The 16517-nt window shown below is 45.9% G+C and overlaps 1 protein-coding gene across 1 annotated transcript; it reads right to left on the bottom strand.

The window, feature by feature from the left end:
• Positions 1–8678: 8678 nt before the first annotated feature.
• On the bottom strand, positions 8679–16002 carry KLF10 (Kruppel-like factor 10). Its single transcript, XM_012643638.1, has 4 exons — positions 15665–16002; positions 11921–12154; positions 10897–11809; positions 8679–10290 (listed from the first exon to the last, which is right to left on the bottom strand). Exons 1-4 carry the CDS (start codon positions 15698–15700, stop codon positions 10031–10033), a joined length of 1443 nt encoding a protein of 480 aa, XP_012499092.1. The 5' UTR covers positions 15701–16002; the 3' UTR covers positions 8679–10030.
• Between the last annotated feature and the right edge of the window lie 515 nt (positions 16003–16517).

The following is a 16517-nucleotide window of genomic DNA, read 5'->3' as shown; positions in this document are numbered from 1 at the left end:
GTAAGGTACCCATTGTGGTGGGGGAAGAGTTTTACAGGTCTTTTTGGCCTTTAAAGTCATCCCTTTCAATACCTCTTGACATGCAGAAGTGGTCCCTGGTAGAAGGGAATAAATTTACTTGGAGCAGAGCAGCCTCATCGGAGACAAAAGGGATTGTATTAGTCAGACAACATCATGGAAGTCAAGGTTATGCTGCGGTAACAAACAATCCCTCCAATCACAATGTCTTAGAACCACAAAGGTTTAGTTTTCTCATGATTCCTTGTTATACTTGCTCCAGAACAAAGGCTAGCTAGCCAGAATATTGCGGGTCACCACAGTAGAGGGACAGAGAGCTCTGGAGGGCCTGACACTGGCAGTTACACACTGTGGCCCAGGAGCGGACGTATTGTTTCCACTCGTAGCCCACTGGCCAGCCCTAATGCATGCCCCCGCCCAGCCACAAGGGGGAAGTCAATGCCGCCATGTGTCTGAAAAGCAGAGTCTGAAATATCTGAGGGACTCAGCCTTATGACCTCTATAGGCGTGGGGACCCAGGCCCCTTTTCTGCTTGAAAATCATTAGTACAACCACGCTGACTAAGAATAGCATGGACATGATGAATGGTATCAGAAGTCATCATGGCCAGGTATAACTCCAACCAGCAAGGCTGACTAGAGCCTTGATTGGATTTTCCTGGTTGAACTAAATTAAAATTTGGGAAGACAATATATAATCCTTTAGAAAAATCAAACTGAACAGATCTAAACATGGATAATAAAAGACCATCGTGATGCCGCTAATGATATTGTGATCAGAGGGAGGATCCTGTAATCTGATTTATGTCCAAGGCAGGACAAGCTTATCTTTTGGGATAATTAGACAAAAAAAGGGATTGTCACAAATAATGCTTGTAAGTGTGTAACGAAGGAAAACTTTTTTGAAGATAAAGAATATTCCTCTATTCTTTAAGAAATACCTGAGTGCACAATTGAAAAGTATGTCTCCCTATTGGCTGGAAATTACACATTATGCTGGGTATGATGTCACTTCATGACCTGGGATAAAGGAGTGGGGGGGGCACTTAGCTCCCATAGGGAATTTACCAGATGCTAGACATAGGCACTTCAGACCAGTTTAGACAATACTGCTATTGGTGTACTAAGATGGAACAATATAGACTGACATATGTTGGCCAATTTTATGGGCTAAATTGTGTACCCCCCCCCGACATTCATATGTTAAAGTCCTAACCCCCAGTGCCTCAGAATGTGACTGCATTTGGAAATAGGGTCTTGAAAGAGTTAATTAAGGTTAAATGAGGTCACTGGGACAGGTCCTAATTCAATATGACTGGCATTGTTAAGGAAGAGATTAGGGCACATTCAGACAGAGAAGGAAGACCATATGAAGACACAGGGAGAAGATGGCCCTATACAAGCCAAGGGAAGAGGCTTCAGAAGACATCGACCCTACTGACACCTTGATCTTGGACTTCTCACCTCTGGTACTTTGAGCAAACAAATTGTTGTTTAACTTGCTCAGTCTGTGGTTCTTTGTTACGGCAACCCTAGCAAACTATTAATAATACAACCAGTATATCAGACATTTTTCTATTTTAAAAAAAAGTAATCAAATCTTACAAGTTTTGATACTATTGTCTCAATTAGTAGAAACCCTAAAACCTATATGCCCACTGTTTCTCTATCTTGCCTCTCCCCAAAATATATTGTCCAATTAGAGAGCTAAAGTCAGCCCGAAAACTGCACAAAACTGAACATGGTCTTTATTTCAGGACTTGGGGTCTTACTGCCTATTCCATAGGGATACTTCACTGCTTGCACTATCTGTTGTAAATTTGTATTAGCAAATTATCCTGAAATGTAGTAGCTTAAAATAATTATATACATTTATTATCTCTCACAGTTTCTGTAGGTCAAGAATCTGGGGGTGGCTTAGCTGGATAGTTTGGCTATGGTTGTCAGAGGTTTCAGTCAAGATGTCAGCTGGGGGATACAGTGGATCTGAAGACTTGACTGAGGCTGGAGGTGGCTTTTTCACATGGTTTGCATGACAGTGCAAGCTATTGACAAAACGTCTGGTTTTTCCCCTGTAGACCTCCCCATAGAGCTGCTTGAGTGTCCTCACAACATGGCAGCTGGCTTCCCCCAGAGTGAAGCAACCCAAGAGGGAACACACTGGAGACCACAGTGCCTTCGATGAGTCATCTTGGAAATTTTCCACCATCATTTCCGCAACATCCTATTGGTTACATAGATCAGCCCTAGTTAGCATAGGAGGAGACTACACAAGGGCACAAATACTGGAAAGCAAAATTCACTGGGTGCCATCTCGGAAGTGGCTACTACATTGCTCCAGCCCAATTTTGTCAACATTTGAAATTTGACCTTTCTTTCTAACAGGGACCCCAGCATGACAATTTCTATACTGACATCAGATTGCTGGCCCACCTATAGGGACCTTTTCTGTCTTAATATTTCATCTGGGTTGTGACAATGCAATACCCACCACTGGTATTTGGGTAGCCTTCTTTTCTGTCCCCCCAACCCCTAGTTTTCAAATTTAATTCTATCTTGGAAACCAGGTTAGATGAGCATTATAATCCCCATTTTATAGATAAGGAAATAGAGCCATGAAATAGTTAAATTACTTACTTAGCTCACCATTATGGCCAGCACAGAGCTGATAACCACCACACAGGCCCCATGACCCCAGGAGAAGGTTCCTTTCACAAGGCCACACTGTTTACTTTGTCTAGTGGTAATAAACACTCAGTACTTGCTTTTATCTTTTCAGTGAGACTCTGCAAACTAAAAGGGTGCCTTTTTGAAACCGATATTCAAGGTTCAGATAATCTAATCAGAGAAATAGGAAACTGCTTCTATCAAAGCTTACCACTGGGTCATCTTTTCTTCACTTCATGTTATTTCTTAAGTTTTCATTTTCTTCTTTGAATTTCGTATGGATTTTTTTCCAATCCCAGGCTGTGTCTCTACTGACCAGTGGATGAGATTAGAATTAAAAATTAAACTCTTGCAAGAAAATCAAAGAAAGAGAAGGTATCACCTTCTTATATTTTGGGATATTTTTTCCCTTTCAGCATTCCACTGCCAAATGGGTCGATCAAGGTCAAATTGGGATTGCTGGCATCCATTGAGTAGAGGGCCATGAATTTCTAACCTCTGTCAAGATCAGGATGCCAATCGGCAGGGGAAGCTTACAACAGCAGATGATCCCATTTAATTTTATTCCTTCATTAGAACAAGCCAAAGATGAGAGAGTTGTGCTTCTTTGGAATTCTGTGTCTGTCAATGTGAGGCCACACTATTTGGGCAGACCTGGCACAGGTATGGTCTGATAATTTCCTGGGGGCAAAGATATTTTTGTCACTCATGCTGATCCTCATTCCCCTGGGATTTTGACTCCTAAAGCTCTGGGCATAACTTTATACCATTTTTAGCCCCATGCTTGATGGAGCATCTGAGATTGGGCACTTTGTCATGAATTAGCTAAATTCAGATTTGGAGAATTCACTCAAGCTGGGGTCATTACAAGGAGAACAAAGAGAATTCGGTAAACTGACAACAGTTCATATACCAGATGCGTCTGTGGTAACTCTGCCCAAACTTGTGCTCTCTCTCTCTCTCTCTCTCTCTCTCTCTCTCTCTCTTTCTTTTTAAAGAGAGAGGGTTTTGCTCTGTCACCTAGGCTGGAGTGCAATGGTGTGATCATAGCTCAGTGCAGCCTTGAACTTCTGGGCTCAAGTGATCTTCCTGCCTCAGCCTCCTGAAACTTGTGCTTTTGATCAAATGTCAAGTACCTGTGCTTTAGCTCTGCCCAGCAAATGGCCACGGCCATGGTTTTGTGCTTTGTGCTTTTCTTCCCATCAGACTGGCCTCATTGCAGTGAGACTTTTGTAAATGGGTTACCCAAATAATTAGATATGTATGTAGAAGTGTAGGAACCTTGGGTATCGAAATTCTCTAATCACCCAATTCTAGGTGGCTTCCCTCTTTCAGAATAGGCAGCCACCCCAGGTGGGCATTCTAAAGCATTCACTGCCATGAATTGTTCCCAAACGTGGGTGCTGTAACAATGCCAACAAATGGAGAATGTGGCTGGGCGCGGTGGTTCATACCTGCAATGCTAACACTTTGGGTGGCCGAGGCAGGAGGATCGCTTGAGGCCAGGAGTTCAAGACCAGCCTGAGCAACATAGTGAGATCCTGCCTCTACAAAAAATTAAAAGAAAAAAAATTAGCCAGATCATGATGCATGCCTGTAGACCTAGCTACTTGGGAGGCTGTAAAAAACAAACAGAAAAACAGATGTATTACATTTTCCAAGGGTTTTTGTGTATGTAACTTTATTTGAGCTTGCCAGTAGCTTTATGAGCTGAATAAAGGCAGATGTGTTTAGCCCCATTTTTAAAGGTGGACACTGAGACCCACAATGATAAAGCAACTTTCCCAAGAAATAAACCAGTTATCAGTGTAACCAGGACTAGAACCCAGGGGTGATGGTTAATTTTATGTGTCAACTTGTTGGGCCACAGGATGCCCATATATTCGGTTAAACCTTTTAGATGTGTTTGCAAAGATGTTTCTGAATGACAGTGACATTTGTGTGGGTAGACTGAATACAGATTGCCTCCCTAATGTGGGTTGGCCCCATCAAATCGGCTGAAGGCCTGGATAGAACAAAAGGCTGAGCAAGAGGAACCCCATACTCAGGAAGGCTGTCTGACTGCCTTTGGACTGGGATATTACTGTTTTCCTGCCTTAACATGGACTCTTCCTGGGTCTTGAGCCTGCTGCCATTTGGACTAGAACTACACTATCAGCTATCCTAGTCTCCAACTTGCCAGCTACAGATCTTGGGACTTGTCAGTCCCCAAAATCACGTGAGCCATTTCCTTATAATAAAATCTCTCTCTTATATGTATTATATATTATATATACACACATTCTATTTTTTTCTATTGGTTCTGTTTCTCTGGAGAACCCTGACTAATAACCAGGTCTTTTAATTCAGTCAGTGCTCTTTCCCTGACACTGACACTTTCTCCAGTGCACAGCTACCAGTGTAGAAAATTAGAGGCAGTGCTATTTGAGAACCAATGCTGTCATTTCTCAAGTTGGTCTTAAGTTGGGTAGAAAAATGCCAGGACTGAATTAAGGCACCAGAACAAAATCAGTGGGACATCTCCAGAGGAAAGATTCCCTTAAGGTGTCCCCTGATGTCATCTCCCAAAAGAGCTCTCCTAGCTCCAAGGCTCCACTGACTGCCCAGTGCCCTTGAAGAAAGTCTCCGTGTCCGTCCGTGCCTCATCCTGAACGTCTTCCGGAGAGAAAGGGTGAACTGAGGCAACGTTTCTCAGCCATTCCAGGCTGAGGCATTAGACTCACATGACTGGCCTTGGTGAGCCTCGTGTATGTCCGTCTTGATCAGATTTCTTCCCTGCTCTCTTCAAATGCAACGAAGAGAACCTAAATGCCAGGAGACTCTGTAAGAGTTTGGAAGGTGGAGTACATAAATGGTCCTTCCAGCACTAGCATGGAATTATGGGAATAAGAAAAAGGCGGTTTTCAGCTTCTCATCGCCTTTGTATACTGTATGTCATGTAACAACTTCCTAATTGTTCTCCCTCCCTAAAACCGCACAGGACTCCTCTTGGTTCAATTTTCAGTTTGACAAAATGTATTAAGCCCCTGCTATGTGTTAGGCACTGTGCTAGATGCTGGTGTTATAGCACAGAGCAAGACCCCCTGGTCCTTGTCCTCGAGGAGTTTTACAGTCAAAGGTAAAAGACATTCAGCAATTTCATTAAAGGGTAATGATTGTTATGATAGCGGAAATGTCAAGGTGAAGGGCAGGGGAAACATTCCCAGCAGAAGAAATAGCATGTGTGAAGGCTCGGGGCTCGGACACAGCGTAGAGAATAAGGTGGAGGTTTTATGGCAGGTGGGTGGAAACCTGATGGTGCACACTTGAAATGAGCCTGGTCCCAGTGGAGCTGCGCTGTGAGCATGTAACACAGACTCGATTTCAAAGATTAGCACCAAATAAGGTATAATCTGTCTCGTTAACAATTTTATATTGCTTATATGTTGAAATGATAATATTTTAGGTATCTTGGAATAAATAAAAATGTTAAAATTAATAGTTTTCTTTTTTTAAGGTGGCTACCAGAAAAGTTCAAATTATATACGTGGCTCACATTACATTTCTATTAGACAGCACTGTTCCAGATCTTGTTATGGAACCTGGGTTTTATCCTGAGAGCACTGGAAAGTTTCTGAAGTGTTTTAAACAGGGAAAGGGACATGGTCGGATTTGCATTTTTGAGACTGGTGAGGAGACTGGACAGTAAGAAGACAAGACCAGACGCAGGGAGACCGGTCAGGGGCAGTTGTACCGCTTGAGCGAGAATGCTGGGTTAGACGGGGTGGTAGCAATACAGGTACTTTTAAAAAGGGGAATCACAATACCAAACGGCTCTCACTCCAGTGAGAAATGATAGGTCGAATTTCCATCTCTGTTATCAAAAATGCTTGAATACTGAAGGAGCTAACAAGGGCCAAAGTTGGAACAATTGAGTCACAAAATAAGTACAGTGTTACAACTCAGAGAATGACATAAATATCCAAGTCCATGCTGACATAACTAACGGAGTAATAAATGGAGAAGCAACAATTCTTTCTTACAGAAGAATTCCAACTAATAAACAATGAGGGAATTAGCATATCATAGTAATAATAGCCTCAGGCAAGATGTAAGGATACTAAAATTAATGGGGAAAAGTTTAAACAGAAACAGGTTATTTGCATAGTCTTCAAGTATCTCCCTCCAAATTTTTAATAATTGTAATAACTATAAAGAGAAAAGTAGTCAGTTTACAGTGGAAAATTCCAGCAGACATCACCTTAGCCAAGTGAGTAAGGTTAGCCCCGCCAGCAATGCAGATCGATGTCACGTGTTCGTTGGTACAGTGCACTGAGAAGGGCACTATCACTCTGGGTGACTGTCCCAGTTGATGCATAGTCTCAATCTAATCATGAATAAACATCAGACAAACCCAAATTGAGGATCATTCTACAAAATAAGTGACAAGTACGATTCAAAAGACAAGACTGAGGAACTACTACAGATTGGAGGAGGTTGCAGAGACTTGACAGCTAAATGCAATTTGAGATCCTGGGTTAGGTCCTGTAATAGAAAAAAGACAGTAGCGAAATCCAAATAAGTTCTGTATGTTAGTTAATAGCATTATTCCAAGGTTAATTTCTTGGTTTTGATAAATGTTCTACAGCTATGTAAGATGTTATCAGAAGCTGGATGAAGGGTATATTAGAACTCTCTGCACATTTCTCTAAGCCTAAAATTATCTAAAAATGAATTAACATTAAAAGTGGACAGCTGAATACGAGCAATTTCTTATAGTTCATCTTATGTCAAAACATGAAACAATCAGAATTGACATGCTAAGGCTACACTAATGGCTTTATCATAACGTGCTACAAATATACTCGTTTCTCGGCAACTTTTTCAAGATCAGAGCCTGCAATCACATTCAACTCAAAAATAACTTTTTTTGAATGATTTATTTATAAACTCCCTAAGGAAAAGCCTCAGATGCCAACTAGGACTGGGAAGAGCACAGCAACCAGGTGACACTGTTCCATTGGCCACGAAATTACAAGGGACTGCACATTGGGGTAGGCAGAGGATACATCAGTCATCTTCCTCTGTACCACTTGTGGGACTTGCACCCATAAGGAACTCCAGGTGAATTAGGATGGTCCAGGTTCCCAACGTGGAAGCTACACCAGAGCTGCAGAATGGCGAGGCCTCTCTCCAGCAGCTGTGTCGTATTTAGATGGTATTAAGTTTCCAAGAAAATAAGTAGCAATAGGTGCACAGATGACTTGAGACACTTGTTCTACAACTGGTGCCAAGTGAGTACACTGCTGTTTACCACGGTGTTCGACAGTGGGCCAGACACTAGGTCAATAGTTAAGTTGGGCATTGTGGAAGATGCTCCCATGATCACAGGGGATTTCAGTGCAAACTAAAATAGTAATCTACAAAGTTATACTCCATACACCAAGTAGCATCGACAGCCCCTCGTTCTTTCTACTGATGAGTGACTAACAAGTGTTCTTCAGAGGTGGATTGTGTTTCATGCAGCTTAAGTACCAATGTTTATTGTATTTAAGGTATCACTTAATGGTCTGAGTTAATTTAACTTCTAGAGGTGAGCAATTTACTCTTTATTTAGTAAGTCGGCATTCTTTCCATTTGCCAGAGCAGTTTCATTGCTTCTAATTATTCACTGTGGTGCTCCCTTTAACTTAAATGCTACTTAATATGATTCTGCTGAGAGCCAGAGCTATATTTCAACCCCAAATCATCAAAATGTACAAGAATGTTTAAAAATTAAAATGTGGTTTCTTAAAACTGGCTGGCTCACACATTACCTCACCAAATATATAGATATCTGGCCTCACATTATATACTCTCTAAATTGATTCATTTTAAAGACATACTTCTACAGTTCAAAAACCTGGATGAGACTCTTACAGAAATTCACATACTAAGTCCTTGGATAGTATAAGTGATCAAGGTCAAGGTGAGAATGAGAATGGTTTTTAACAAACACAATGAACCAATTATATATACCAAAGGAAATTCTTTATTGTAAACAAGATATAAAGTACAACAAAAGAAGTATTGTGCAAATTGTAAGTCACAAGGATCTTTTTTTTTTTATTAAGAGAAAACTCTTTTTTGTTTTCCAAAGGTCCAAGTTTTGATGTCGGAAATCTACACTCAATATACAGAAAAATGTTAAATGGGAAGATATAGTGACACTTTTCACTATATATTTTGAACAATTTACTTTTGTTTTAGCATTGTGTATATCATCCACTATATAACAGAATGTAAGAGAAATACTGTTAACAAAAGTGAATGTTCTAATAATAATTTTTCTACCCACCTATGTCCAAATCCCCCCAAACTCCTATAAATTAACAGGACCACATTTGTCCATCTTTGAATAATGGTCACTAACTTTCTAATTTAATAAAGCACACATTATATCCTCATAACATAAGGGTACTTTACTGATGACATAAGCCATCTTTTTCAAGGAGTTATCTAAAATTCTTGATATCCCTTCTTTACAATATATATTTTCATCCTCAGATTTTTTTTCCGAAACAAAGTGCAGTGTTTCTTAAGAGTCTACAGAAAACACATTTGTATACAATTTTCAAATCTACACAAGAAACTGCAGGCAAACTAAAGTCCAAAGCATAATAAAATGCCTAGATATAGTCACTTCTTAAACTTACAAAACAAAAACGCAAAAAAGAAATTGTAGCTATACTTCAAAGCAATTAAATTAAGGAGGATTCCAATTTTTTCGGCCCTCTTAGCAATATACAGCCTTTCAATTCCAAATATTAATAGTGTAAAAATGATAGTTCTAGATATATTTAATATTTACACCCACAAAGTTGACTGGAAAGACTAGGAATAGTAAACAAGATAACTCTAGAAAAAGATGACAATATTTGTAATAATACAAACTGATTTTACATCTCCATCTCTGTACCGTAATGTTTATTTCCAGTCTCTATTCTTGAAACCAGTGCTTTAGAAGAATCACATTGAAAAGTTGGTCTCAAGTATAAACAGCAAAAGTAAAGTAACAAATGTGCACACAAATTCAAAATCTGTGCTACCTGTGTCAACCTCATCTGAAACCTTCAAAAATATTCAAAGGAATAAAAGCTTTCTCATCTCTCTTATGTGATAAGAAATGAACCCTGCCATTCTGTGACCTGCCTGTGGCCAAAGCCCTTCTTGTCATCTAACCCAGGCTGGGCCTTCACACCAGGCCGTGGGGCTTCTGCTCTAAGCCCGCACTGGAGGGCCACAGACGTGCAGTGGAAGCGTTTTTACATGACCACTGGCTCCCAGCTGTGACCAAAGTGAGTTCTGATTCTTCTCTTTCCGAGCTGTCACTGTGTGGGAGCAGGAGTTGGAGGTAGAGCAATGTCGTTTAACTTGCTCACTTCCATTTGCCAGTTTGGTAGCTTCTTGGCTGACAGATGGCGCCGGGCATGCTTGGTCAAATGGTCACTCCTCATGAACCGCCGGTCACACATGGGACAGGCAAATTTCTTCTCCCCTGTGTGGGTTCGCCGGTGTCTGGACAGTTCATCAGAACGGGCAAACCTCCTTTCACAACCTTTCCAGCTACAGCTGAAAGGCTTTTCTCCTGAAAGGAAGAAATTCAGATCATTGTTATACATTTATTAAATTGCTGAATATGATATGTTCAATTACATCTAAAGATATATGAGATACATTTTAAAATAATAAAAATTAATAAATTAATAAACTGTCAAATGAGTATTAGACATGTATTGTTTCAATTTCAACTTGTTACTCTATCACATTTATAAAAATCTTCCCCTTATAGAAGCCAGACAGACGTGGTGGCTCATGCCTATAGTCCCAGCTACTCAGGAGGCTGAGGTGGGAGGATGGCTTGAACCCAGGAGTTCAACACCAGCCTGGGCAACACAGCAAGTCTCTGTCTCTTAAAAAAAAAAAAAAAGCCAAAAGTGAAAAGATTTTATGACCTCAACAACTGTGTTTCAAAGGCTTTAAAGATACTCTATGAAAGTACTCAGATAGCTACAGAATCATTTGATTAAAACAAAAGCACCTTGACACAAGTCTTTTAGAGGACCTTGCACTGGTTAAGTATCACCCACTGAACTAGGGTTTGTATCTGTGATCGCAGCCCAAGACTCTTCATTTAAACACTCTTCACTTACACATTTAAACATTAAAGACACAAATATGAAATGGTTGGTACCTGTATGCGTTCTGGTGTGGGCCTTCAGATGGGAACTTTTAAAGTATGTCTTGCCACATCCTGGGTGGCTACAGATGTGACTCCTTATCCTCGATGAGTCAATCTGAGGAGTGACTTTTGCTGCTGAAGGGGAAAACCCAGGAGCAGGGGCAATGGGAGAGAGTCTGGTGCCATTTGGGCTCACCACTGGAGGCTTTGGGCTCTGCACAACGGGCTGGGGCACGACAAACATGACGGCACCTTTGGGTACCTGAGTGCCCATGAACACAACAGGCGGGCAGACAGCTGGTGGCTGGCTGGGTGGAGTGCTGGGAACGACTGTTGTCACAACAGGGTTGTTTGCAGGAAGGGGAACCATCTGGCAGATGACCGGCATAGGTGGCCCTCCCCCCGGGGATACTGCAGGTGGAGAGACCAACACTGACTTCTGTTGTGGGGAGGAGGGGGCTGGCTGAGACCTACAGATGACTGTCTCTGAGGAAGGCACGGAGAAGTCATAAAGTGCAGCACTTGTTTTCTCGTCAACATCCGCCACTGTGTTTCTCTCACATTTGGATCTGTTTGGTGACACAGCGGCACATGGTATGTTTTTTCTTGGAGCCTCAACATTTAGGTAGGTTCTTCTTCTGAAAGAATTGTCCTGATAGTTGAGGATACTGGCTGCCTTCACTGGGCAGGATTGATGGTTACATAGCTGGGCATCAGCTGTATGACGAATCACACTTGTTGCCTGAGCCTTGGGGAGTTTAGGGTCAGATACTGGGCTCTTTTCTTCCTCTTTGAAAGGTGCAGTAATGTGAGGCTTGGCAGTATCTGAAAGTGCTTTGAAATGTCCAGTAGATGGCGCTGGTGCCATCAGATTCGACATTTGAGAGGGTTCAAAGTCAGAGGGGCTGTAAGGTGGTGTCAAACACTACAGAGAAAGGAAACATACAAGCAACAGCATGAGAAATTTAGAGTTCATTATGTAACTTATATGAAATTCAGTTAATATCCATCCATCTTAAAAAATAATAATACTTACAAATGCCGGGATTGTATGAAAATCAGGCGTCCCTGGAAGCAGATTCTCTTCCTCTGACATGTCAGATACTGGTGTAACAGGTCTGTTTTCAATGTATTTCCTAAAATCAGACTTCCAACTGCAGCTCATTGACATAAGTGCTTCAACAGCTTCAAAATCACTTTTCTCTGCAGTTTTGTTCCAGGAATACATACTCTCTTTCGACCTTTCGGAAATCATTTCCATTCTTTCCTCCTATAAAAACAAAAGAATAAAGCTTATAAACATATTTGTTTGTCATCCAAATGACACACAGAGGAATGTACAAATATTTTCTTTTTTCTTTTTGTCTACAACTTGCACAACCTTCCAACTTCAAATTTGAAATAATTTTTCTCTGGCCCGTACTCTGATACTTAGAAAAGCTCAGCTACACTGGTCAGGTAGGTGACCCAGACTTAGTGTTAGTGGTAATAAAATCGTCCTCATTCTTCAGCTCACACTTAGCTTGAACACTTGATATCCTTGCAAGCTAGAGAGGAACACCTTATTACCATTAAGGGGACCAAGATCAGAGGTATTGGCCGGGCACAGTGGCTCACACCTGTAATCCTAGCACTCTGGGAGGCCGAGGCGGGAGGATCGTTTGAGCTCAGGAGTTTGAGACCAGCCTGAGCAAGAGCGAGACCCCGTCTCTACTAAAAAATAGAAAGAAATTGGCCAAACAACTAAAAATAGAAAAAAATTAGCCGAGCATGGTGGCGCGTGCCTGTAGTCCCAGCTCCCTGGGGGGCTGAGGCAGGAGGATGGCTTCAGCCCAGGAGTTTGAGGTTGCTGTGAGCTAGGCTGACACCATGGCACTCTAGCCCAGGCAAGAGAGTGAGACTCTGTCTCAAAAAAAAAAAAAAAAAAAAAAAAAAGATCAGAGGTATCAATGCACTTGTGATCCAGAAAAAGAAACATTTGGCTTAGAAGAAAAAATAGTGTTTTATAGTCTTTCCAGAGTAGCCACCTGCAACTGGGGTCAGACGAAATAACTAACGGAGGGCTATGCAAAAAAGTTATCTTTTTTCAATACTATAGGTATAGTATAAGATCTTTTGATGTGGAAAGAAAGCCAGTATTTTCTTATAAAGTGTAGTAGACAGAGTTCTGGCCTGTTGATATGGGTCTGACCTTTGGAAAGTCCACTTTGCACTCTGGGATAAAAATCAAAGGAAAAGGGATCCTCGGGTCTCTTTCAAGTTAAAATTATATCAGGTTATTTGAAATCTAAAATTATTTGATAATTTGATTATCTATGATAAAGAGAGATAAAGCGAAATATGTGGAAAAAATCCCAAAGCTTTATTTAAGTTTCAACCTCTTCACGTTCGTTCCCTTTTATTGGATCCATCTGACACAATGGCTTGCTATGCCTAACTATGACTGGCTAATACAATAATAATAAAAACTGGATAATCAGAAAATTTCATATCCTACTCAGAGTTTGCAAAAACCCTGGTTATAAAGAGTCTGCAATAGTCAAAACAGAATCTATTTTAATTTTTTAAAGAACTGCTTGATGACAAAAGAAAATAACCACATGCTTTCTATTTATTTGTACAACTCCTTCTGCCTATAAGTTCTTTGAACTACACATTTAAAAAATGGTACATCTCCTTCATTTTCAACTAAAAAAAAAACCTGTCCAGATTCGTTTGGACAAAGCAGAGATTGTGTAAAAATACTGAAAAACCTTCTTTATGTTGCAAGGTATTATTCTCAAGGCTTGTTTTAAAAATGCATGATCTATTCGCGCTGAAATCCTAAGAAAACAAGCCACTGCTCTTGAAATATCGCTAACAATGCAATTGCATAACGCCCGCCTTTATGTAGGCGGCAATGGACAGCGCGCGTGTGTGTAAAAGCCTCAAGACGCCTAAGCGCAGAAAGGAAAAGAAGCAGGCGGGCAGCAGCGAAGGAGAGCGGGAGCTGGGGAGCACAGGAAAGGGAAACGGGGAGGGAGGAAAGGGAGTGGGGCGCGAGGCAGGAAAGGGAAGCGCAGGCGGAGGCGCGGGCGGGGGAGGCAGACGAGGGGCGGGGGCGGACGGCGGGGGAGATCCTCGCTGGCGAGGACAGACGGATGGGGCCGCCCTAACCTCAATGAGGCTCGCGGGTGAGTCACCGGGAACATTCCTCGCCGCTCGCACGTCCCCGCGCCCCTGCCCCCGCCATTGGCCAGCCGGCGCGGCGGCCCGGGCCCGGATTGGCTGCGCGGCGCGGGGCGGGGGCGCGGGGAGGAGGGAGCGAGGCATGTGAACAAAGCGTGATCAGCGGCTGCTCCGGGCGGCGCAGGAAACGTGAACTGGGAATTGCCGCGCCGTCACCTTTCCCCTACTTCCTGAGCCGCGGGCCCCCGCCCGCGCGCCGGCCCCGGGGAGGGGCCGCGGGAGCCGCCGCCAACCGCCCAGCAGTTCGCGCCGGGCCCGTGGGGAGGGGCGGGGCCGCGGGCCTGGCTCCGGGAGATACCCGCCCCTTCCAGCTCCCCGCGAGCCGCCGTTCCCTTAGGAACCGACAGCGGGGCCGGGCCTCGCTCCCGCCCCTGGCGGAGGCCGGGGCTGGGTCACTCGGGGACGAGAGCTCCCCGGGCGCACCCGCTCGCGGCCCACCCCCGGCCTTCTGCTCAGCTGCGGGAGGAGGAGCCGGGTCCCCGCGGAAACCCGGCCGCCGCCCTCCTCCTGCCTGCAGCCCCCGGGGACCCAGCCAAGCCCTCGGCGCTTCCCGCCCACACTGCCCACGGGACCTCAGACCACCCCGTCTCTCCCCGCAGAGGCGCGCCCCCTCTTCGCGGCTTCCGGCAGCTCCGGCCCCCGCCCGCCGCGCGTCTCCACGGGTTCCCAGACGTGCAGCCCCCACAGGCCCCGGCTCCAGACGCTCTCCCCCGCGTCTCGCGGCCCGGCTCCCCCCGCCCACCTTCCCGCCCTAGCTACTGGGTCCTGCTTCCCACTCTCTGGTCCTTTCCAAGGGGTCGTCAGATGGCGGCCACCTGCCCCTGCCGTGAGAGTCCCCTCCTGACGCCGGGGTGGGGGGCAACTCGTCCCCCCCTTGGCGGTTGCGGGGCCCGCATGTCATCCCCCACGCCGACGCCACGCGCCCCTTCCCCCAGCCCCGGGCTATCTGCTGAGCAGCCCCATCCCCGTGGTCCTCAGCTGACAGCCCCCGTCTTGCAAGCCTCTGTTCAGACCCTCAACATGGGTAGCCCACGCTTCTCTCCTGTGGACACCTCGCCCCTCAAATGCTTGCAAGCAGCCCCCTCCCACTCTAGGTAGCATTCCTGATCCGAACGAGGGCATCTCTCCCCCCGTGCCAGATGCAGGGTAACCCCCATGTCCCTCCCCCCGACTCCCTACTACACCTTTCCCTAACCTCGTTACCAGGGCAGCAGCCCCCTCCCCACTGCTCCCGCCCCTCCACAGTCATCCTCCCCCTCATCTGCCTTCTGAGGTCTCCCTGCAGAGCTGCCCTTTCCCCTCCTCAGTACCCCCAGAGTAAGAGCCCTCCCCCCCCGTCTCCAAATCGCTGTGCTCTTCTTCTGACCCCCTGCCCACCACACGCGTACTCACTAATGCCTAGTCTGCAGGCTGGAAGCCCCTTCCCTCTCCGCGACTCCGCTGCAGCCCCGCTTCTCAGACGCTGCTGATGTCAGGTGCTCAGGGTTCGCGCCCCCGCTGACCCCTTCCTACGAGAGGCAAGGAAGGACAGGGGCATCCCCAGATGACTTACCGCAGTGTGCTGGAGAGAAGCGCCGAAGTTGAGCATGGTTGGCTGCGTGGCTGCCGGCGGCGAGCTGACTGGCTGCTAGGCTGTCGGTTGCCTGGCCACAGACGGGCTCCCGGAGACACTCGACGCCGCTCCCGCCGCCGCCGCGCTCCGCGCTGTCTGCCCCCTCCCCATTCAGGTAGCCGCTCAGCCAGCCTCGAGCCGCGGGCGGGGGAGGGGGGCGGAGCCTGAGACTGGCCAATCAGCGGCAAAGGTGTGTGAGGCGCCGGCCAATGGGCTCGCGGGGCCACGCGTGATCAGCGGCTGCCCGGCAGCGTGAAGCTTGTGTCAGTGGAGCGTGTACACAATCCCCGGCAGCGTGTTCCCTCGGCCCTGCCCGGGGGAACTCCCGCGGCCACCTGATTCAGAGATGCCCCTGGCCCTCGCCCACCCCTCGCCGCCAGTCCCCAGCCCCGGCCTAGGGGGCGGCGCCACGGGCGGGGTCCTAACCCGGAGGCGCAGCGACGGCGGCGCGCCCAGGCACTAGGGAGGGCCGGCCCCACGTGGGGGGTGGGGAGGGATGCCCGCTCCGCCCAGTCTCCTCCGCGCCCGGCCTCCGCTCTGCCCGCCACGGAGTGGGCGGGACGCCGGGCGGGCGGTGGAGGCGGTGGCTACAAGCCGAGGGGCCTGAGCCAAGAGATTTGCATTGGAAGCGCCGTCCTCTTGCGCGTCTGGCGAAAACGCAGAGCCGGGTGACCGACTGAGCTGCATTTCTGAAACATTTGCTGGGTTTTGCCTCGCTGAGCCGTGGGGAGCATCAGGGCGGGGGTTGGGGGTGGGGGGAACCCTGTCACTGAGCCGACACCTGCCCGCGCGC

Source organism: Propithecus coquereli, unplaced genomic scaffold (assembly GCF_000956105.1).
Source record: "Propithecus coquereli isolate 6110/MARCELLA unplaced genomic scaffold, Pcoq_1.0 Scaffold2, whole genome shotgun sequence".
Taxonomy (NCBI): domain Eukaryota; kingdom Metazoa; phylum Chordata; class Mammalia; order Primates; family Indriidae; genus Propithecus; species Propithecus coquereli.
Note: the sequence above shows the minus strand (reverse complement) of the source record. Positions and strands in the feature narration are given on the sequence as shown.